Genomic DNA, 24,969 nt, shown 5'->3' with positions numbered 1-24,969 from the left:
GGTACCTGGGGAATCAGATGTCAGGCAGGTCTAATGTGTCATAAATCCAATGTCTATATTTAGTCCATGATTTTTAGTATCCAGGAGGTTGATGAAATGGAGTCCACAGGCTTGTCTCTGGGAAGTGTTTTGTAAGTTTCCTTTAAGGATTAGAATTGAGAGATTGGAGAGAGAGTGGTTTTCCTGTGAGAAATGTGCCCCGCAGGTAATTGGGTATTCTTGTCGTTGATAGATTTCCGGTGTGTGTTTATTTTGGCACGCAGTTGTTGTTTGGTCTCTCCTATGTATTTTCCATCAGGGCATTTGGTGCATTGGATGAGATGTATTACACTTCTGGAGGTGCAGCTGTAAGATCCAGGCATGCTGATGGCTCTGTGGTGGGTAGTAATTGTGGGGGTGCTAGAGATGTGTTGGCAGATTTTGCATTTCTTGGCATGGAGTGGTCTAGATCCTTTTGGTGTGTACTGGGCCTGAGAAAGTTTGCTTCTGGTGATGAGGTTAGTGAGGTTCGGTGCTTGTTTGAAGGCTAAGATGGATGGCTCTGGGAAGATCTCTTTAAGAATAGGGTCTCTTTTTAGTATGGTTGCAACTGTCTGAGGATTTTCTATATGGGTTCGAGGAAGGGGTGATATGTCATAACCAGCGGTGTATGATTTGTGGGGGGGGGTTCTTCTATACTGCAGCAATTCTTCATGTGGTAGGTATCCGGGTGGCTCTTTCAAACATGAAGTCTGTTTCTCTGGAGAAGTGTCCTTGTTGGGTGAAAGCCTTTTTAAGATTGGTGAGGTGGCAATCCTGGGTGTTCTCCTCAGTGCAAATTTGGTGGTCTCTGAGGGCTTGGCTGTATATCACAGCTTTTTTGGTGTGTTTAGGGTGAATGCTGTTTCTGGGCAGACATGTATGTTGGTTGTGGGTTTCTTGTATAACATGGTCTGTATTTTATCATTCTGGATACTGATCATCGTGTCTAAAAAGGAGATGTTGGTGCTGGAATATTCAAGAGAAAGTTGGATGGAGGGATGGTGATTATTGAATTTCTGATGGAACTCAATCAGAGATTGCAGGTTTTCAGTCTAAATGATGAAGATGTCATCAATATATCTTAAGTATAGCAAGGATTTGATGGTGCAGTCCTTGAGAGAGTCTTCTTCCAGGTGGCTTATAAAAAGGTTGGCATGCTGTGGGGCCATTCTGGTGCCCATAGCTGTTCACATTGTCTGGAGGATGTGTTGATTATTAAAAGTGAAATTGTTGTGTGTGAGGATGAAGTGTATAAGGTCAGTAATATCTTTGGGTCTGTACTCTGAGATGTAATCTTGCTTCTGTAGATATGTAAGGCAGGCTTGGATGCCATCCTGATGTGGGATGTTGGTATATAGACTGGTAAATGTCCATGGTGGCTAGGAGGGTGTTGCTGGGAAGGTGGTCTGTGTTTTTAAGTTTTCGTAAAATGTCTGTAGTGTCTTGGACAAAACTTGCTCTGTAGGTGACAAGCAGTTTTAGGATTGATTCAGTGAAACCTGGTATTTCCTCATTTAAGGTCCCATGGTTGGATATGATAGGTCTGCCAGAGTTCCCTTGTTTGTGGATTTTAGGGAGCATGTAAAAAGTCCCAGGGTTAGGTAGTGGGGGGATCAAGTCTGTAGTTTTCCTTGTAGCCCTGATGGAAATTATTTGATGGTATTGTTGAGTTTCATGGTGAAAAGGGGAGTAGCATCTTCTTCTTGTTCTTTGTAGTAGGTGGTGCCACAGAGTTGTCTGTTGGCTTCTTTTATATAGTCTTCACTGTTTAGGATGACTGTGGCTCCTTGTTTATCTGCTGGTGTTATTACTATTTGGTGGTTAGATCTTAGAGATTCTATGGCCTTTCTCTCTGGTAGAGAGAGGTTGTTATGGTGGAGTATGTTGTTGATTATTTCATTGTTCATTCTTTCCCTGAAGCAGTCAATGTAGCAGTCAAGCTGTGAGGTGTCCAATCTGATGGGTTTTTGGGTTTTTTGGGGTTGATCTTTTCCTGAATGTTGTCAGAGGATGAGTTGTTGGGAGTGGATTCAGTTTGGTCATGGAAATATTCCTTGAGGCGGAGGCATCGGAAGAATTCTTCTAGTTTTCCACCTTGAAGTATTTTGTTAGGATATTTTTCTGGACAGAAATGTAGACCTTTAGAAAGGACAGATTTTTCAGTTTTGGTAAGTGTATGTGTGGAGAGAGTGATGATATTTGAGGGTTGGCCGCTGCTTTCAGTTTCATCAAGTCTGAGGTTGGAATGTTGTAAGGTGTTGGTGTTGTTCCTCTGATGTTGTGACTCCGGAAGTTGTTCTTGGAGTAATTTGCTCCGTTTGTTTTTATGTTGGATGAATGTTGTAGAAAATTTTTCGTAGTCTCTTTGTATCCATTGTATATTATTAGGGAAAATGAAGTTCTGCATATCTGTGAAGCATATTTGGAGTTGTGTGTAGTAGTCAGTAGATTGTGGATGTTTAGTCCTCTGGGAACAAAATTGTGTTTCCTGCATGGGCTTAGAAAATATATGTTGCTGTTGAGTTTGGCTTCTTTCTTTTTCATGTTGTATAGTTTCCATTTGTGTGGATAATGTATCTCAACAAGCTCTCGTTTCTGATAAGTAACTTATTTTTGTAACAGGGAGCAATGGAGTAATGGAACATGAAGGATTAGGGAAAAGTGAAAAATAGTTTCAAATTATTGCACAAAATACCTCAGAATGTATATTCTTTATATATAAACTAGCAATCAGATCATTGTTCTAACAAGAACAGTGTAGTCAACATGTAAAAAAAGAAAGAAAGAAAAGAAAAAGGGAAGATAATGAAACTGCCTCTAGGACCACTTTTCCTTGTAGTGTTAAGGGATTGACTGTGCACACGACAAAATATTCAGAATGTTTTCAATTGAATTGCATGCATTTTTCTATATTTATCAGAAATGGGAAGAAGAGAAAGGGAATGGATTTAGGTTTAGCCAAGACACTTGGATGCTGAATCACGAGTCATATCTAAGTACAGATTTTGTGATATCAGAGTTTCATTAGTCCCCCATATTAGATTTCAACATGATTATGGCAGCAGTCACATCAAGTCAGCTGAACTTACAACATTTTTGTCCTCATTTATGTGGAATCTGAAGAGCAGGACCATTCCAGTTTGGGACCTGACCTGAAATTAAAATCCTTGGGGGACCTGCTGTGCTATGAGGGCTTGAATGACAACTGACAAACTCAGATGTGCGACTTAATGGTTCATAGTTGAGGAGGTTTCATAATTTTGCCACCTTATAGTTTTTGGCAGCTTTATTGTTTTATATTTAAAAATTAATTTGAAAATAGAAATGAGGATTTTTAATATGTGTTTTCCTTGTCCTTGAAAGTTCATCATTCAGACTTGTGGAAAGCTCACCATAATATCATGCATTACTTATTTATGCTTTTATTGAGATAGATCTATCTATATATATTAAAAAAACTGTTCAGGTGCTTAAACATCTACAGAATTTTCTGTTAGTTGCATAGCTTATGTGGTGGTTACATGTATTGTGCCAGAAACAAAAAGTCCCATGTATTTATTACATAAGCACAGAAATGTTCTTACCCACTTAGTTGATTCAGGCAGATTCTGTGATGTAAAGCACTGGGGTAATGGCTTAGTAAATCTATTAGCAGGAATGTATTAAGTCTTTTAAATCGTCTATTATTCTGCTGGTTCTGTGTATATCAGCTGAGTGGGTGAAAATGTAGTTGCCTCTGTGAAGCATTTGCAGCGTGTATGGGTGTTACATATATTTTTCCTACAGGCATTAAATAGCTTTGCCTTGTGTGTTTTATTTGCTTTACCACCACTGTGAGTCATTTCATATCTTTAAAGCAGGGCTTTCCAATCTGGTAAAATGGACTTTGGTTCTGTTTTAAGGAGATGTTGTTGTCTAAGTGCAGGAAAAATCGTTTTCTGTCAGAAGAGAGAGAATTTTTTCACATTTGTTCTGGCGTCATTCCATTTAAGGTGTGACATGTCCATTACTTTTGCATGGGGTGTAAGGCTAGCAAGGCTTTTCCCTTCCCCCTTGATTCTTTTATCTTTTTGCCATGAGTCTGTGGATTCAGCTATGTATGTTTGAAGGATTGTGCATCTCCGAGTTGCCAAGATAAAGTAGCTTATATGGCAGTGAATGACTTTGTTTCCTTTTCCACCAAAAGACAAACACAGAATGGCCTTTTAATGCCCTTGTCGGTTAGGCCGTACATGATGGAAAAGGAAGGACCTCTGTGGCAGGAACAGCTTTGTAAGATAAGGAAAGTAATGATCAGAATGTGAATTCTGCTTGTTTCTAAATAGGCAGATGGCAAATGTGTTTGTAGAGCTGGTAGTGGCATGCTTCCAATAAATGACCAACACATGAAAAAAGGAAACCTGATACTGGTTTGGGCCTATTTTAATATGCATCACATTTGTTTTTCTTTGCCATTAGCCTGACTCTCTTTCTGTTCTCAGTTGTCTTGATAATAAGCTGGAATGAGATATTGATGCAAAAAAATTCTCATTTCATTTCTTTCACCTCTCTTTAGATAGTCTTCTTGTTCACAGTTCTTAGGGGGATTAGAATTTATGCCTGCACTATAACTAGTGTTTGTCTCCATTTTACTGCAGCTGTTATAACTAAGGATTAAAGGGGATCTACAGTATGTACGTTTTTGTTCTTTGGCACACAGGTCCCAAGCATTGTTCTGATGCAGCTGACTGAGCCCTGGTATTAGGAGGCCTCCAGAGTATCTGCAGCTGAATCTATGGTGTACTCCCAGCATCTGTTATCTGAATTAAATGTGTCAGCTGTACAAATGAAAGCAACAGAAGTAAAATGCAGGACAGTTGTTTAGGAAGATAAGAGACATTTTGTATCTACAACAGAGGGTCTGGGTCATGAGAATTGCATATGGAATTGGAAGATGGTTTTGGAGAGGGAAGGAGGTTGGAGACATTGTCCTTTTACAGTTGACTGGTGGTAATCAATCCATGTAATTCAGTCAGCTTTTTATGGGCACATATTCTACAATCAGGCCAGCAGAACTTGGTTGTTCCCTGCAATTCACCATCATATTTATTTTATTCATGTGACACATATGCTGTATTAGAATTAGGCAAGTTAAACATCGACATCCATGGCATTGTCTCATCATGGGAACTCGTGGGCAAAATTGAAACAAGACTAGAACTCTTGTAGCATAAACACAGGTGTCAGTATCCCTTGTTCTCAATCAGGACCAAAACCACAAATATTGTATCAAATGGCAAAGTTGTGATGGTTCAGCCCACTTCTACTAATTATAGCAAAATATTTTAAAACTTCAAAGTTTAACCTTCCTTCCCCACATCCTAGTTTCCTTTTTCAGAAGGAATGGTTCATTATTCGTTTTGTCTGCTGTCCTATATTGTCAGTTGACAGGGAAGCTAGGCTAGCCCTTGAATTGAGTTAATTCCCCCCTCACATTGCAGAAGGATCAGTAGAAAATGTGGGGCCTATAGGAAACTGCTGTGTTTCTGACAGGAAGGTGAACAGTTTCTAGTGTTTTTAGTGTCCCTACTCCTCTGTGCCTGTTGTGTGATTTTTGTCAGAAAGCAGTATAATTACAATTCATAATTTGTCCCCAGGTTCTTCACCATTCCCGTTTCACAGAACAAAACAGTTATGTCCAAATTTACATCATTCTCCAGCACTAAAGCACCTAGCATAAGGATTTTTTTTAACTTTGGTGGGATTCAGACTTTTTAATGCAATTTACAGTTCAGGACATTAGTCTAATCAAGAAACTTGCATATGAAGAGATGAAACTTATTTTAGCCAGTAATACATATACCAATTATGGGGAATGGTAAAAGTATATTTGGCTATATATGTTTATTAACAGACTCACTTATGTTGACTTGAGCAATATAAAAGATAGCTATCTAATAAAGATACAGTCTTTTGGTTTCTATTCTGTTTTATCTATTTCAGAACTCTACAGGAAATGCAAACTATTATCTGATAAGCTGGGGGAAAAGCTCATTTTAAAGAACAGCCTATTTGTTGTTGTTAGTACTTGAGTTGATAGCAGAACAATAAAACATGCAAATTTTTAACTTTTTCTTAGTTTAGTTTTTAGTCTCCAAAACAGACGAGATTTGTTGCAAATATTTTATTGAGCAATAAAGAAAGGCTTAGTTTAGTCCCACATGTGTTGATTTGTTGTTCATAGCACAAAATAGATACAGAAAAGGGAACAGTTATCAGTCCCCAGCACATCCACCCACAGGCCTTTCATTTGTCACATTCTGTTCCCAAACACTCCCCCTAATTCCTTGCAAAATACAACCATCATAAACAAAGGAGGAAATAAATGAAATGCCTAAAATAAACAGTGAGTTAAGCAAAAATCAATAACTTTCCTTCCCAGACTGTATCTAATTGTCTGAGCTTGTATACCTTCTCCCTATATTATGTAGCAAAAAATATATTAAATGAAAATTAAACTTATAAAGTCAAGCTCAGAAGTTAAGAAAAACCAAAATTAAAGATGCTTGTGTTTTACGCCTTATGATACAACCTTTAATTACATGTACATGAACTATTTGTTCCACAGAGCCTTTACAGTGCATGAGATTGACTGTACTCTCTGAATGGATAGTGGCTTTACAATATTGCTTCTTATCCTTATCATTATGTGAATGGCATCAGGCTTCATTTACCAAATATCACTTGATCTCTGCACTGAATACAAAATGAAGGATTTTTCATAAAGTTTTAAGATGTGCTGCTCACCATAGTACCTGAGGGCACTTTTACATGTGCTCCGGGGGTGAGGGGGAGTGGCGCTTTAATTAGAGCAGCTCCAGGAGCTGCTCTAATTAATGTGCCACAGCATCTCATGTATCAGCATCCCTGTGCTTCGAAGTGGCGGCAGGGGCACTTGAACTCTAAAGCTCATTTGACAAGCTTGAACTTAAGCTTATTCAACAGCATGTTTGGAGCTGCCTGCACACTCATGTGACACCCTGAGTGTTTCAGACCATTAATAGTCAGACCATTAATTAGCTTATCATTACCACAGCCTTGTAAATTAGGGAAGAATTAGTTTTCATGCTGTATTGGTGGGGGGACTGAGGCACACCCTAAAATTAATGAAGCTATTAACTGATTAAGAAAAATTAGTTTTGAAAGCCCATTTTGAGACACCTAGTACCTGATTTTTTTTTTCAAAAGGTTTGAGTCTAAGGCAGTGGCCAGTAATAAAGCCTCTGAAGCTTGTGGAAATCTGAATGGTAATCAGTTGAGGTAAAATTTGCTTTCATTCTTTGCTGTCTAGATTAGCGTACATCTTGGCAACATGGTATTTGAAATGGGAATGTCTTTTACAAACTGTTGCTGTCATTTATGCCTGTAATATCGTAGTGCGTCTTACTGATATTCCAAAGACTTATAAAACGTCATAAGCAATTATACAAACATGTATCTCTTAACAAATATTGGTCCATATTGTGCATACTAAAGTATTGAACATGTTAAGTTAATGTCTTATGCTACTGTGTTGCACTTAAGTGATCCAGACAAACAATGAGACAATGCAATATCCTGGTTACCTAGTATTTTTTAAAGTAGTAATTAGTTCATGTCCCCTCTTACCCTTGGAAACTGTCTGAGAAAATGATGCCAAGGGCATCATGGACTACAGTAAATATTTTGAATGGATCTTCTCTAAAATCTGGGGGTTTTTTGCGTTTTAAAACTCAATTGTTCATGTTAAATCAAAAAGCTTCATGCAAATTTAATCATGGTGGCTCTGCTGTTTAATTGTAATATATTTATGGACCATTTTTCCTAGTATTTAAGTCATTGTTTAGAATTTGCTGAAGACAATTTCTTCAGTGGTTGAGCTGTGTTCATTTGACGCTTTTGATATGGGTTATCTATTGAATATAGCTCTGTATTACTTGTATATATCATTCAGACACAGTTAATTTATCCATTACCAAGATGTACCAGACTTTCTGAATACATTTTTCTTTGTTTGAAAGGAGATTTGTTTCCATTGTCAGATTATAGCAATGTTTCTATTTGTGAACACAAGAACAGTAGGCTTTCGTTTAAATTCCACATCTCAGAATTTGATTTCAGAAATCTGGGTGCTTGAGCAAAATTGCTAAAAGTCATGGATTTGTTTATTTTATATCTGGAATAAACTTCTTCCACACAGAAGAATGCAAAATTAAGTTATGGAGCAGTGCTGATCATTCATTTAATGAGATATCCAGGGGAATAAAATACAAAAGATTTATTGGCAGAAGGGACACATTCTTGTGATATTATCTTTTCCTTATTGTGATAATAAGGAAAAGTATAATCAATCCCTTTCCTGGTAATAGCAACAAAAAAATCTACCTGTGAATAGTAATGTAGAAATATGTAACTCTTAGCTGATGAAAGAGATCTTTATTATATATTATTTCTAATGTGAAATACTCTTCACTGCTATTTACGTTTAAGGATTTATTCCTTGATGTGTAGTACTGTCTTAACTTGAATATAAAATGACCCACTAATAATTAGATTCCGCCTATGGAAAAGTTATATATTTGTTATAATTTTTGAAGTATAGAATCTAATTATTGGAGGTATGCCTTAGATGTGCCCCTTTCCCACTGCTACAGCAGGGGAAATAAGTCTTGGGGGTCAGCTAGCCTGCTTACCTCTGCCTCTCCCCAGCATCTTTTTCTTGCAGCCCCTTACTGTCAGACCCTGCTCTCTGAGCACCTGGAAGTGAGGAGCAAATTTGAAAAAAGTGCCCTTGAAACAGAGGTAGTAATTTGCCTATAGTAACCATAGACTTTGTTCATCCTGAGTGTTACCTTTTTAGAAATGATTGCAGGTTTTAGCACAGTACTCCTTAAACACAGTTTTAAGGTAGGTGTCAAAGCACTGCTTATGTATAATAAAAATGATGAATGATTTTAGTCTAAAGCCAAGAGGCTCAGGATTTGTTATTTAGTCCCTTGGGCTGGGCCCCAGCAGGGCCAATACCATTTCAAACTATGGTGACCCTACAGCTCAGCACTGCTTAGTATGTGTGTGTGTATTTGAGATTCCCCTCTTCCCACTTACAAATTATCTGTATGCTAATTAGCCCCCCACTTATGACAGGAACCAGGTGTTCTTGTCATGAGTCCTGGTATCCTCCAAAAATGTATATGCAGGTGAGGCACAGGGCAGCCTGGTCCAGCTCTACCTCATGAAGGGCAGGGCTACACTGATCACGTGTGACAGGCTGAGAGAGGGTGACAGAGGGTTTTGGGTGAATGTTTGGGACCCAGTTTGGTAATGTTTGCTAGATATTTAAGGCTGGTGAAGAAACAGGAATAATTGAAAATGGGGAGTGAAGGGGAAGGCAGAGCTCAGTTGTAGGTGTGAAGAGGAAGTAAAAATATATGCAGTGCAGTGGCTCACCATGAGTTTGAAAAGTGGTGGCTCTGAGGAGGACTGTGCTCAGCGAACACTACCATGCATTTTATTCAGATGTGCTGCCCTAACCTATCCTTGTGGCAGGTTCCCATAAGCATCTTGGCTTTTTGGCTAAAATGAAATGTAGCTCTTGAGCCTCGTCTGCCTCCCTGTGGAACCAAGCCTCCAACTATTAATCATGGACTTTTCCCCACACCCACAATTGTATCCTGTATGTTGTTATTTGTAACTATGTGTTTTTGCCATCTTCCTATTAACATTCAGTATTGTTGTGCAGGGTTTCCTGTATATTCTCTGCTTTGTAACCTTTGTGCCCACTCCCTCTCCTTCCCCTTCCCTCCCCCTTACTTTTAGGCTTAGTTGGCTACATGTTTCATACGTAACTCAGTTGTGTTGCCACCCCTGCCCGCATCCTCTACTATGTAGCCCCCCCGCTTGAGTATTTCTGTACTTTATTTTGTCACTTGAACTTTAATATTCTAATATTATAAAAGCCTTAATTTGTCTGTCTGCCTGTTCATAACGCTTTATTCATGCTCTGATTGGCTGACAGCCAAATGGAGTGCAAAGAAGCACTCGGACAGGTGGCAGTGCGTCACCATGGTGGTGGGGATGGGGGGGGCAGCCCCCCACTCTCTGCAGGTAGCAACGATGGAGCAGGGGTGGGGAATGAGGTCACTGGAGCTGGCCCAATATGGGCCATGTGTTTCATAGTCGTGCTCAGTGTTGGCTGCATTTAATTATTTTCATAGTTGGTTCTTATCATTGAGCACATGCTACTTTTTGCAGAAGTTTAATGATAGACAATGTATTTAGTAAAGTTTCCTTGTATGCAAATAGAAGATGAAGGGCTTTTCCCCCCGTATGCTGATTAGAGTGGGGGAAAAACTTGTCCTGTATTTGAGTAAATACAATAATAACCCATGTTCCTTTTATTTTGCTGAGTGAGAATACGCCAACCTTGTACTTCATATTGTTTAGCATAGATCTAGGTCAGATTAAAGACTGTGTCCTGGTAGCATACACTTCAAAGCTGACAGCATGATGCTTACTGTATGAGTGTTTCTTTTTTAACTAGTTATTTTTTATGTAATGGCATAAGATCAAAACAGAATTAGGATTTTAATATTTGTATGGCCCGTGGCTGATACTAATATAATAGCATGATTGAAATCAGGGGAATTCTATCCCCAATCCCAAACACTGTATTTTCTGACATAACAGACATGCTGCTTTTTTTAAGATCCCAGGACACCACGAACCTGACATCAGGAAGAGGCTCTTTGATCTCAGGCATATGACACCTCCGAACCTTAAACCTTAAACTCTGGCATCCTGCTACGTCCCAAGACCCAGCTGCATATTTACCTTTGTAATTGTGCTGGGGCATTGGGAGCTCAACATCAGGGGACAGCTCTCCAATTCTTGTTTTTCCAGATCTGAGATATTTAAAAGGGTCTGTGCCACCCAGAAGGGTGGGACTTCTGCTCTTTGATCATGCGAACATCCCTTAGACCAGCACATGCAAAGGGTGAATATGCAACTGAATACCTACATGCCACACATTCAAAATTAAATGTCATACAAACCAGCCTCAGAGATGTTCCACGTTTAATGCAGAATTTAATCTTGCAGAACATGCAAGTTTTGGATTGGGGATGTTCCACTTAGCAATTTATCATATCTTAAATGTCTTGCATGTGGAACATGTAGGTTTTTATCCTGTGAATAAGATGTTACATTTATCGTGCAGTTAACGTCTGCCAGAGCCCTATGAAACAGTATGTAACATTGACGTAATATTTTTCTCTTTTTTCTTCTTATTCCTCGTTCCCAAATTCCTTAAACAAAGAAAGCAGAGCCTGCAGTTTGTTGGATTATCCCCTTTAATAGTGCTGCACTGATTAGTTCATAGAGGATACTTTACATGCTGTATTTCTCTCCTCTTGTCATATTCTTATACAAGGTTGAATGTCTCTAAAAGATGTTAATCTCCGCTTGTCTTAGGGACAAGAGTTCTGAGGTCATTTTCAGACCCAGATAGGCTGACAGTGTGCTGCATTACTTTCCCACCCTCAGTTTGAATTAAAAATGTGACAATTAATTTTGAATTGCATTTAAATAGGCACAGTTATTTTCACTTCAGAATTGCAGGTTATAAGATGACATTGCTGAGACAAAGTGTTGATTAAACAGAGCACTGTAACTATGTTGAAATCCTAGATCGGTTGAACTCTGGATTTAGTGCTTAGGGAATGGCGACTACCTATAATTGTTTTAAGCAAGTAATTTTAAGGGTAACTGTCTTCTTCTAACCTCTGTAAAGAGTGTAGTTAGTGTCTGAACTGAGAAGCTAATTTCTGACAATATTCAATGAAAAGATTACTGGGGATTTATAGAGTTCCCAAACTAATAAAGGCAGGTGCTACACAGTCCCCAAAACTAAACACTCCTCAAGACCACAGGAGTGCTTAACTTTGGGAACAGCACAGGACAGACTCCTAGTTCCTTGTTGACTTCAATTATAAACTTTGGAATATTATTTTAATAATAGGCTCATAAAAGGATGCCTCAGAGACTAAAACTATGTGCCTGCCACCTATACTTAATCAGTGGCTGTTAACCTTTATGGCACTGGTGCCAGTTAACCAGACTGACCTCTGCCAGTGTGCACTACCTTCCATTCACTTATGTATTCTCTGACCATTATTAAAATATAAGCTCCTCCAAACTCAACTGCTTAAATCCTAAATAACCATAGCTCCATTGTATGTTAAAATTGTAAACTGTTGAAAGAGGGGGGCAGATTCATAATAGAGTAGAGTATATTTTAGAGGTTCATGATGAAGGTGACAAAAAGGCAGACTATTTAATATGAATATATTACTAGTATTAGTACTTTTACATCTGGTGAATTTATATTTTACTAATCAATAAGTTATGTAGTCCAAATTTCTCATTGCTCTGCTGTTCTCATGATTTAAAATACCTTGAAAGTTATGTGCATTTTGCAACCTTGTCCTGTTTGTCAGCATTGAACTGTTAAACAACTAATGGTATAGTATAGGTGAAGGGAAGATGAGGATTTCCAGATGAGGATTTGTGTCTTTAACATTAATTTTCATCAGAGATAGTCAATTTGTTGCATATCTACCTTCACATCCATGTTAAGTTTTAATGAGCTTCCATCTGGATGAACTGGTATCAAGGGCCTTAAAGATACTGAGGAATAGCTTTCCTTTTTTTTCCAACATTATCCCTCTACAGACTATAAAGTTCAATGCCCTTATTATCTGTTCAAAAGTCAGCCTGCTGTGTGTTGAGAAATGACATTGAAGGGGGAAGAAGATGACTAAAATCTAAAATGTTTAAAAAATAATTGTGTAGCAAGTAAGGTATGCATTGTCATTGTCCCTGTCCCATCATCTAGAATTGAATTTGAATTTTATAGCAAATTTATATAAGAATAAATGCAGACTATTCCATTTGATTGCTTTAAGTTACTCTGTGTTTCATAACAGGGGTAAACAGATAATCAGGTCCAGGATTTGATGCAGGGCTGGATTCTGGGATGAATTTTGAATCTCAAGTGCTGATTTGTAAAGACTGGATATATTTTAGTAGTAATACCATTGATGTTTTTCAGTGGAGATGATGTAATTTTACATTATTCATACAGCACCTCCTGGTGGACAAGTTACCCCAAAAAAGTTTCCCTGTGGTCTGTTGGATTATAGATTGTTGAATTTTTAAAGTGTGTGGTACATTTAATAAATTTTGCACTTAATTTAATGAAATTTTAGAGTGCCAGTAAAAGTGAATAATTAAACATTGAATAATTAAGTATTATAGTCAACAGCTTAGGTAAGAATTCGATGTATTATACCACTTAATATTGTAAAATTTAATATCTTACGTTTATAAATCTTCTACATGCTTGAAGTTAGTTGCTTACCATAATATTTGTAATATGTGGTATATTTTATGGATGTGTTTGTCACATTTAAGTTAGGTTGAGTTCTGTTTTGCAGTTAACACAGGGATTCAACATTTTATATTCACCAATAATATACATCATCTTCCTCCGTTTTGTAGCACTTACGATTTGAGTATTGTTGAAAATTTACAGCTATAGCGATTAATTGTTTTACAAGTTGAAATTGATTAAATTGATTAAATATAATCTAGTTCCTTAAAAACGTTAGCATCTATTTTTCTTTGCTTCAAGCAAAGTTAAGAACAGAAAAACAAGCTTTAAATTTTCTATGCAGTTAACATCAATTGACATCTAGTGCATAGGCTACATTTGAAGAAATGTAATTGTAGTTAAGGTGAGCTATTGATAACTTTCTTTTTTAGCTAAATTGCTCTTATAAAGGGTATAGAAATTGTAAGGTCAGAGTTTAGGTAACTTGTAAATGAATTCATTGTGAGATAACTGAGTAGATCACCACGTTTCCTCTGCTGCTAATTTGCAAGTTGTAGTGAGCCAGTGGTTTGTGGAAAACTAGATACAAGTGAAGCATTCTCAGAGATAAATTACTTGGCCTAACTGTCACAATCAACAAAATGGGTGTATCAGCAAAATGCAGTTTGCTGACTGACAAGGCAATCGGCAGAAGGTAGGGTAGCAGGTGGCAACTTAGAGACTGGCTGGTTCAGAGAAGCATGAGCTTTCATAGGCGATAGTCTAATTCGTCAGATGCTATGAACAGATTTGCAGAAAAGAAGGGTGGGGACTGGCAGGTCTTGCCTGACCAACCTCATCTACTTCTGAGACCAGGTAACATGTGCCCTGGACAAAGGAGATGATGTGGACATCGCATATCTGGACTTCAAGAAGGCCTTTGACCTAGTTCCCCATGATGTCCGCATGGTTAAGCTGGGGAACTGTGGCCTTGATCATCATACAGTCCAATGGCTAGGCAACTGGCTACAGGGTCGGACCCAAAGAGTACTGGTTGAAGGGAGCAAATCAACATGGCGCAGGGTGACCAGTGGAGTCCCTCGGGGCTCGGTACCTGGGCCAGTACTCTTTGACATCTTCATCTATGATCTGGATTCGGGAGTCAGATGTGAACTGGCCAAGTTTGTTGACGATGACAAATTATGGGTCAGGGTGATCACATTGCAGGACAGACTAGGGATATAAGCCGACTTGGACGTGCTCTCAAGGTGGGCCGACCAAACCTAGATGGCCTTCAATGCAGAGAAGTGTAAGGTGCTGCACCTTGGTAGGAAGAACCCCCAGCATACTTAGTCTTGGCAGTGCTATGCTCACTAGCGCCATGACTAATGACTGAAAGGGACTTAGGGGTCTTGATTTACCACAAGATGAATATGAGCCTCCAGTGTGATGCTGTGGCAAACCTAACCAAACTCTGGCATGCATCTACCAGTGCATCTGGGGGAAAACCAGAGAAGTCATCTTCCTGTTTTACTTGGCCCTGGTGAGACTGCAGCTGGAGTACTGTGTCCAGTATTGGGGGCCCCCACTTCAGGAAGGAGAAGCTTGAGAGAGTCCAGAGGAGAGCCATTCACATGATCCAAGGCCTGGAGGGAAGGCTATACAAGGAGAGGCTGAGGGACTTGGGACTCTTCAGTCTGGAGAAGAGAAGGCTCAGGGGGGACTTTGTGGCAGCCTGCAATTACATAAGAGGGGTACATCAGGAGCTGGGAGAATGCCTGTTTACCAGAGCTCCCTAAGGGATAACAAGGTCTAATGGCCATAAACTCTAGGAAGGCCAATTTATGGTGCATGTGTCCAGGGTTTGGAACAAACTCCCACCAGAGGTGGTGCAAGCACCTGTTCTGGACTCCTTCAGAAAACAGGTGGATATATTTCTTGCTGGTGTCACTTTATCCCAGCTGACTTCCTGCCTATGGCAGGGGGGCTGGACCCAATGATCTCATGAGGTCCTTTCCAGCCACTGATGTCTATGAAATCTATGAGAAGCAGTAGCAATCTATAAATTTCTCTATACATGTTATAAATTCGTTAGTTTTCCATACATAGACTCAAATTATTTGGAGGTTGCCTTAAATTCATTCACCCCACCACTGCAGTAGGGAAAGCAATTGGGGTGGAGGCAGGTGGAAGGGCAGGCAGTATGAGGAGGTGGTATGGCAGCATGCAACAGGCAATGGGTCAGACAAGTGGCCTGACCCCTGTACCTAGCTCCCTGCCATCTGCCTCCCCCACTTGCTCTCTCTGCTACCTGCCATCCCTACTGCCTGATCTCCATGCCTGCAGCCCTTGGTGCCTGTTTGCCACTGACCCCCACCCTTGCCTTCCCTCTGACCTCTGCTTTCTGCAGCTTCTGCCACCAGCCTCTGCCCCCTCCCCTTGACACTGCTTATAGTCTGGCTCCAGCTCCAGCAGGACTTCAATGCTGCTCTAGCCCCAGGCATGGAGCACATGGTTGTGGTGGTGGTAGCTCTGACTGGTCTTTAGAGTCAGAGCTGGAGCCTGGGCCAAACCTGCTGCCATCACCACCATTGCTACCAGGCGAAGCAGGGACCAGAGCAACCGTGTTCTCTGTGCCCCAGGCTGTAGCTGGGCCAAAGCTAGAGGGTAAGTGACAGCAGTAGTGATGGTACAGAAGAGGCTTTGTTGGGGGACAGACAGGGAAACGAGGGGGTGTAGTGGATGGGGAGACGGCAGAAGGGCAGGCAGGGGGCAGAGGGTATGGCAGTGAGAAGACAGCAGGGGATAGAGGCAGTGGTGGGGTGAGCAGCAGCTGCAGCTCTGACTCCAATCCAGCCCTGAGCCTGGGTTGGTGCCAGAGTCCGAGCCGCAGCGGCTGCCTGTCCCCACTCCCACCCCTGCCACTTTGTACTCAGATCCAGTGCAGCTATTACTATTTGAATCTAAGATGAGATTATTTTCCCTATTTAACATGAACTGGGGGGAGTCCCCCAGATGGTATCTCAAGATTTCTAGCACCAAGTACAAAAATCATACTATTCACATGAATTAACACTGCATGGTCTTGCATTACATTTAGGGAAGTAGGAACTCATGCCATGCTGTCAGGTGAAAGTCCATAAATTCTACATACTTTAGCACTTCAAGTAAGTTGACCAAAAGTTTAACTTTGAAGGTGAGTGAACAGCACGAGACAGTCAACAGATAAATAATGCTTGTAATAATAAATAATGTAGGTTGTTTAAAGAGAGACTAAAAACCTGTATGCAATATATAATCAGTGGTGCTAAGAAATGTATTTTTAAAAGCCAGTGTTTTGAGTTTTCAGTTTTTACATTTAAAACACTTGTGTGGATAGAAAATGTTTCCTAAAATTTTAACTGAAAAAATATTTTCAAAGAGTTATATCTACACTAATGACAAAACCACATTAGCAGAAACAGGTTTCAAGTCTGACTTCTTTAAAAACTATTTTTAAAGTGTTCAATTCTGTTGTGCAGGTTAGGGCACAAATAAAACTATAAGGGAAAACAGTTGCAAGTGTGAATTGCTTCCTTAAATTAAGGAATAAAATGAGGTTGGGCGGGGGTTTAGCTCGTTAACTTGAAGTAATGAAGAAGGTGAGATGAAACTGCTTTATTAACATTTGCAGCCATCAGGTTAGAACTTAAATTATATTAAATAAATGAAAGGTTCTTTTACATAACAGGGAAAATATGGCATAAGTCATATAGATTCTGCTTCCTTTTAATTGAAATTCTTCATTTAATATACACCTTCCTTCCGTGTAGATAAGTCATTATTTGAGGAAATGTTATCTAGTCTTAATTTTTCTGTTTGTTTTAACTCTCCTGTGACAGTGTATAGTATCCCATTTGGGATTTTCCCAAACTCGTAATGGATATTTCAGCTGTTCATTAACCTCTGAACTCTCAGTTCCCTCTGGAAAATGAAGGGTTCAGATTGATTCAAGGTTAATGCTCATTTGGAGAAGGTGAAGCCTCCAAGGAAATTGAAAGGGTGAATAGGCCACTGTGTTCAAGTTCAGCTCCATCTTGCTTTGCATTAGTGTTCAGAAGTGCATGCTGTACAACCAAGAGTGAAACCTGGAGGTAGTTTTGTCTAGCAAAGCTTGACTTTTTAAATAATTTAAGTAATAAAAGGTAAGACAGCAGACTGTTGGTGTCTGAAATATCAAATGTTAGTTTATTAATTGGAAATAGGCTTATAATAAAGGGGAATTTAATCTATGACTTTTTCAGGGAAGCAATATTTACTTATTGGGCTTGGCCCTGGCGCGCGCGCACACACACACACACACACACACACACACACACGATTTTATCCAGCAGAGACGAGCCCAATAAATAAATAAGTGTGTGTGTGTGTGTGTGTGTAATTAATATCTATATATCTATATCTGTGTAGATTTTTTTAAATCTTCAAAGCCAAGAGTAATCAGGAGATAATGTGTAACTCCATAATGTCATATTAGGGGAGCACAGTCAATGTTCAAGTTGGATACAGGCTCATTTTAGTTTTCTCTGTACATCTAATTGAAGTTTTTCAAGACATATATACAGGTACAAGATCTGTACTTAGATTTCTAATTTTCTTTGCAGTTCTTCAGTCCTTGTGACTGTGTGTGATACAGGAGCCACAATAATAGGGCAGAAGTACTAGCACTCTCATAATGAATCTTTGATAACTTGGTGCTAGGATTTTGTTTGTCCTTAACTTGTTCTTCCTTTCTTTTTCCATAGATATATTCGAATAGTTGGGACCCACAACACAGTGAACAAAGTTTTCCATATTGTGGCATTCGAATGTATGTTTACCAACAAAACCTTCACTCTTGAGAAGGGTCTGATAGGTAAGAGATCAGACTGTTTTTAATTCAATGGTTGTCCGTACTAAGACACTTTTATTCTCAGGTCTTGTTGCTATTTCATTTTAAGTCTAGGTATAACTTGGGCTTTGCCCTGTAATCTGACTCTGCTCTTTGCACAAAAATCTCTAGCTGAGTCAAATTTGACATTAAGCTTGGTTGGCCTGGCCAGTCAGGCTAAAGAGATTGAAACTCTTGATTAGCAGGTAATGCTGTGGGAAAGCACCCCCTCAAGTTACAAGATCTCATCAACTGCTAATCACACACACTCTTGTAATTCAGTTAGGCTGTGCTGTTAATCACATTGGCTGCTTACAGACATTAAGAAGAAAACCCCAAAACGGTGCTTTACTTTAAAGTGTGTGCCCAGAAGAGGCATTACATTAGTTGGATACAGCTTGCCCAACCTCTGTATAGATTGGGTGCTTTAGTGGGGCTTTTCTGGCACTTTTATTCATGGGTGGGCAAGTATTTTGACTGGAGGGCCACTTAATGAGTTTTGATGAACTATCGAGGGCTGTAAGGATAGCCCTGCCCCTTAACAGTTGCCCCACACCCGGTCACCATCTTGGAACCGGTAGTCCTGCCCCTAACCCTTGCCCTATGGCATCTGAAGTCCCTTCCCTTGCCCAGAAGTACTCCCTGGGGAGGGAAGGGGGGCAGGGACCTTCCGTCTTGGAACCGGGGGGGAAAAAAACAAATCTTATACTAAAACCATCTACTGTAACATTTTAATTTTATGTAAAAAATATTTTTGTCTTGATTTGTGTGTATGTGCATAGTGTATACATAGAGGCAATTGCATAATAGCTCAAAATACAGTCTTACTCTTGAATATTGTGGTGAGGGTTAAGAATGTTACTGGGAGCACAGTTCCCAGTGTGTGTGAGTCCCTGGAGCTGGAGTACTGCATCCAGTTTTGGGTGCTGCACTTCAGCAAGGACATGGAAAAGCTTGAGAGCGTCCAGAGAAGAGCCACCCGTATGGTCAGACCCGTATGGTCTCTTGTCTATTGTACCAATTGCTTGATAAAAGCAATTGTATTTCAGTGTCAATCCAGTGGGGTGGTGACTCTTGGTTTTGCTGGAACTCTCACTAAAGGTTGTAAAGCCTTAAATGTCTCTTTTTTTTATAGCAACATTAAATGGTAAGTTACCTTTTAAAGGCACAGTTAGGTTTCACCAGTGAATAAGAGTAAATTGAAAGCATGCTAATACTGTGATACAATTAGCATATATACACCATAGAATTCTGTCAGGACATTATTTGATTTTTAGCTTTGTGATGGAAGGAATAGATAGCCGATCTTTTTTATTGACTTTATTTTCCATGCTACTATTATAAGACTGAAAGTGCAATAAATTGAAGTTTAAATGTTTATGTTGACTAGAGGAAGCCCTGAGACTTTCAAACCTCTTGAATTTGGTGAAATATGTTGGGGATTTTTTACTGAAAAAAATACAATGCTTGCATTAAAAATCTTTACATTATAAAGTACAGGGTTAAAATTCTGTACGCATTGGACCAGTAAGGACATGTCCTTACCTTTAATATCACTTGGGTATCAGGATAATAAGTATTTGGAAGTCTTACTCGCAGCTTAGTGCCATTTGACATTTTTATTTGTGCATTAACTATTTGTGCAGTGTGGCAGCCATTAAATACTAGGTCTCATTATTAGTGCCTATTACACTAAGAAAATAAAATGGTGGGCGCTCCCTTTGGGAGCGTGCTACCTTTTTATGAAGAACCATGTGATGTTTAACTTCTACCTGGATGCTCACTGCAGACAGTACAGAAAAGGGCTCTTGCCTCGTTCAAAGGAATAGCAAGAAATGAGGTCATTGAGAGTCTCATGCAAGCACATAGACTGCACTATTTATTTAACCTTTGTTAGATGTATTCAATAGGATCAGGAAGTTGTATATGCAGGGAGGATCATTTGCCAGACATATTACCCAGTGTGTAGTATCTACATAATGGTCGTCACTGTAAACTGTAGATTAAGGGCCTGACAAACAGGTAATAAAAGTGAAGTGTCATTTTCATGCAGTAGATTGATAATAGCAATTTTATGTTACTGTGTTTTACATACAACATTTTCATGACAAGCCATTAGCTTCTGACTTATGACATTTAAAAGTTATAATGTGGGGAGAGATGTATAAACCAGTGACTGAGTGCAATTCTGAAAAAACTCTCTTGGCAGTTGCATAACATTTTTAAGGTAAGGCTAGACAGAATTGCTTCTTCTAGTATTGCTTGTTGTCTTTGTGCTATCCTGTAATTTATTGTCTTACTAAACTAGATAAGTGATATAAATGAATTCAATCATACTGAAACTGTTCCCTGTTGCAGATGTTTGGGCTGAGGTATATTTTTCCTTATGGCACATTACTGTTGTTCTTGTAAATGCATATATAAGAGAGTTTTACATATAAGAGTCATTAAATGCATTGTTCCATGTATGAATTAACAAATATTTTGCTTACTAAAGAAATACAATTAAAAGTGGTTTCTGATACTGAAGTTCACTATAGTAATTCTGAGGAGCCCTAAATAATTTTTTTTAAATTAAAAGCAAAATAAACCAGTATTTTAGCAAATGACAGAGGCATTTGGATGCAGAACCAGGGCCCTCTGGGATGCTCTTATCTTTCTCTACCCAGTGACAGGGTTCTACTGCAAATGTGTGTGCGGTTTTCTGTATGCACTGGTTGGCTTGTCTTGCATCTCTCCTTGGAAGTGAGAATTTGATTACCTCATCTGAGTCTCAGGAGACATTAGTCAGTGTTATAAAATCCTTACTGTAATTGGTACTTTAGGTAGCATCTGCTGAGGGACTGTCCAAGGCTGTGCAAGCACAGAGGTTTGAGTAACCTCTCACTCTACCTTGTGGCCTGGTTGAGTTCATGGAAAGTGCAATTTGGAAAGCCTATATTAAATAATGTTCTGTTTGTGTTTGTCTTTGAAGGTCTGTCTCAGTTTCTCAGGCTATCTTTTTACTTCCACATAATGCACCAAGGGGGAAACAGTGAATAATGGCTAAAGAGCAGGAGATGGAAATGAAAAATGGAACATCCTTGGTTACCCCATGGGGAATACTGTTGAAAATTATGAATCACTATGAAGCTTCAGTTGCCTTAGGATCCTGTGCCTTAGGAAAACCTGTTTTAAAGAAAGAAAGGAGGAAAGAGAGAAAATGTATAAATAATTCTCTTGTCTTTTGTGCACTGGCAGTTATTAAAAAAAATCATTTAAACATACAGCAAAGGGAAAACAGCCAAATCAATTTCCTGGTATTCACTTCAGATCTGTGAAATATTGCTGTCTCTCTCTCCCACGGTAAAGCAGGAAGAGATGCTATTTTCTTGTCCAGTTTAATGGTAAAGCTACACAAAGCTATTGCAACCTGTTTCTGCTCCCCTTTTTAAAGGTTAACCTTCTTTCAGAATTGCACAAGTTTTCCCAGCAACATCTGTCAGCTTTGCAGTAAGCATACCCTTAGGAAATTATGAAAATTTTAAGACCATCTAAATACTATTGGGAATTTTTTTTCTGTCTACTGTAAAGAACAGCCACATGGCCAGTTTCATTTACTGATATTCATTTCTCTGTGGAGCTAAAGATGTAGTCACATGATTCAGGGTTTTTTTCTTTCTTGCCTATTTCCAGTGTACTTCCCTAGCCTTTCTGAAAGCAGATTGCAGATAGACTCTCATGTTTAATGAAAGAGTCTTATGACCACTGTGGCCTGAGTGAAAAGTCTGCCTAATTGTTAGGACTTGAATGATCTTGATGCGATTCATTGGGTCAGAAGCCACAAAATGCAGAATATATCAGCTGGAAAAAATAGGTGTCCCTGTTTTTTATTTTAAGCTAGCCTGACAGTTGTGCACAACATTGGCAGGTGTTACTAGTGTTTCTCAGGTCAGTGGAAAACTTATTGGTTCTAATTTCTTTTCTTCTTCCTTCTAGATGACAGAATACAAATATGTAGGAGTATGTGGGAAGTTTCAAATTTTTGCATAACATCCAATGTAGTAGCTGTTCGTCTGTCTAGTGCTGAGAAACAAAAGTACTCTGTATAATAAAAAATTTGTGAGACTTTAGGTTTTAGACATTTAATGAGGAAGAAGAGGGGTGGACTGTTTAAGGAAGAAAAACAACGTTTTCTAGTCAAATGCATGATACAAAGCAGGAACTCTTGTTCTAATCTGGATTTTACCCATTACTTGCTGAGGAAACTGAGAGAAATAACTAGCTTTCTATGTTTTCCTCGCATGTAAAAATAGGGCCAATAAAACATGCCCAAGGCAGATCCAGAGGAAGAACAGGGTTGCGGCTGTACCTCCCTTTTCAGACTAGACCAGAAAAGGATCCATGCTTACCCTCCATGCTCAGGGGCATGTCACCTTTCTTTCCCTCCTGTCCCTTCCTCCTCCAGTTCCTGCTGTTTTCCCCACTGTCCCAGTAGTGGGGGAAACTTCAGAACTGCTCCTGTACGCTCTAGTTGGGCTGCATGGGAGTTGGGATCACCTAGGGAAACAACAACAGTGGTGGCTTCTTGCACTTGCTCCTTGAGATGGGGTGGGCAATTATTTGTGTCCGAGGGCCACAATAGGTTCATTTTGATGACAGGTCAACATCCTGCCCTCCCCCCTAGCCCCTGCACACATATCCTGTGCAACAACTCACCAAAACTCCTTATGGGACTGTGCATGGGTGGGGAGCAGCGCTCAGGAGTAGGAAGGATGGGAGAGGCTGGAATTGCATGCCCCTTCCCCCTGGGGTGTGTGTGTATGTATGTGCATCTGTGGAGAAGGAGCTGCCTGGGCACTAGGTTCTGGGAGCCTGTTGTTCAGGAGGGGAGGGGAGGGGCAGAAGGAGGGAGGCATGGGGACAGTGCAGCAGAGCTAGCCCAGGCAGTCCAGTCTGCACTGCTGCTGTGGCATTCTGCATGGGGCCAAGCCCCAGACAGACTATACTGCGTTCCAGCTGGTGACTGCGGTCCAGCCAGGTTCTGTTCTGTGCCCCCTTCACCTCCAGTGGCAGCTCCTGCTCCTTATCTTGCCTCTGCAGTGCTTCTGTGTACTGCATCACTCTGGGTGAGCAGCTTTAGCTTGGCTCTTGCCCCAATACGCCTGGCTCCAGCTCCCAGGAAGGCGGCTGGGACCTGAAGCTAGAGTCCCACATACTGGGGTAGAAGCCGCCTGGCTGAAACTGCTTGCCTGGAGCAGAGCAATGTGGCACGGCAGGGGCAAAATGAAAAGCTGGAGGCAGGGGAGGCACAGAGCAGAACCCAACTGCAGCTGCTCTGGGAACAGCCCTGCCAGAAACTGTGCACTGGCTGGGGCCTGAGCCAATTGGAGCCCAGTATAGGCTGCCCCAGTGTGAGTGGGCAGGGCATGGCCCCATGCGCAGCACCATGGGGCAGCTATGGGCTGGATCCTTGTACCTGGCGGGCTGTATCCAACCCATGGGCCGTATTTTGCCCACCCCCATCCTAGCAGAACTGGGCTGTTAGAGGAATCCTCCCTACTGTTGCTGCTGCTCTTCCCAGCAAAGCCCAGCCCCCACACAGCCTGGCTGGAGTTGACAGGAGCAATTCTTGAAGCTTCCCTGGCCTGAGGGATAGTGGGGAAAGCAGCAGCACCTGGAAGAGGAGAGGATGGAAAGGGAGGGGACATGCCTCTGAGCACAGAGGGGAAGAAAGGGGTGCTTACCTGTTTTGGGAACGTTAAAAAATCTCTAGAGGCAACATGGTTTGCCACACTGGCAGTTTGCTGGGAGGAAACTGGGAGCAGGGATGAAGCCATTTTTGCAGCACAGATGGCCGTTCCTGCATCCCTCTTTGCCAGTTCCTGGATCCACCCCTACTCACGTCTATCTTGGAGGATACTGAGGTTTAATGTTAAGTGTTATATCAGTGTTGAGTATTATGTCCATAATATAATACCTAGTGTTTAATACCAAACAGTAGGGCTGCTCAAAGCTTCGGTCGCCAATTCGATTCAGAGGAGATTCGGCCTGATTCAGAGGCCGAATCTCCAAATCCAAATTGAACAGGGAGACCTATTAAAAGGTCCAGATCAAATCCAAAGCCTCTGAATTGATTCAGAAAAAATTCAGAGACATTTGGATTGGCCAGGGCAAGGCAGGTACAGCCAGGTGACTGCAAGTTCTCCCATGGCTCCTCTGGCTGTGCCTTCCTCTCCCCAGGTGGAGGGAGCTGCGGGAGAAGCACCCATGGCTGCCCTGCCCGGCCTCATCCACTGCCCGCCCCAACCTCCTGGCACTTAAAGCCCTGCACTCCCTGGTTGTTGCAGCGGTGATCAGGGCCTCTGCAGGCACATGGCAGAGCCCCCGCGCAGGGCAGTGGTGGGCAGCAGGGATCGCTGTCCCTCCAAAATGGCCAAAACGGAAATGAAACATTGTTTCGCACAGCCCTACCAAACAGCTTTTCCGAGATGAGTAAGCATCATTGTATTGCAGGTGGGGGTATGACATCATGGAGAGATTTAGCAATTTACCCCAAGTCAGAGAGAAAAATCACTGGAACAACTGGGATTTAAAATCCAAGTCTCCTGACAATCCAGCCTTGTGCCCTATTCACTGAATTTTGCTGCTTCCTTTGAGTGAGATGAACAAA

At 40.6% G+C, this 24,969-nt stretch overlaps 1 protein-coding gene across 2 annotated transcripts in view; it reads left to right on the top strand.

The window, feature by feature from the left end:
- BTBD9 (BTB domain containing 9) overlaps positions 1 to 24,969 on the top strand; it is a 276,523-nt gene that overhangs the window by 135,531 nt on the left and 116,023 nt on the right. For both annotated transcript variants that reach the window (XM_090046617.1, XM_090046626.1), the window contains exon 7: positions 18,193 to 18,302. In XM_090046617.1, coding sequence (XP_089902743.1) covers positions 18,193 to 18,302 — 110 coding nt within the window. The remainder of the gene's footprint in view (positions 1 to 18,192; positions 18,303 to 24,969) is intronic.

This window comes from Crocodylus siamensis, chromosome 1, assembly GCF_052110815.1.
Source record: "Crocodylus siamensis isolate JL-2025a chromosome 1, ASM5211081v1, whole genome shotgun sequence".
NCBI classification, from domain to species: Eukaryota; Metazoa; Chordata; order Crocodylia; family Crocodylidae; genus Crocodylus; species Crocodylus siamensis.
Note: the sequence above shows the minus strand (reverse complement) of the source record. Positions and strands in the feature narration are given on the sequence as shown.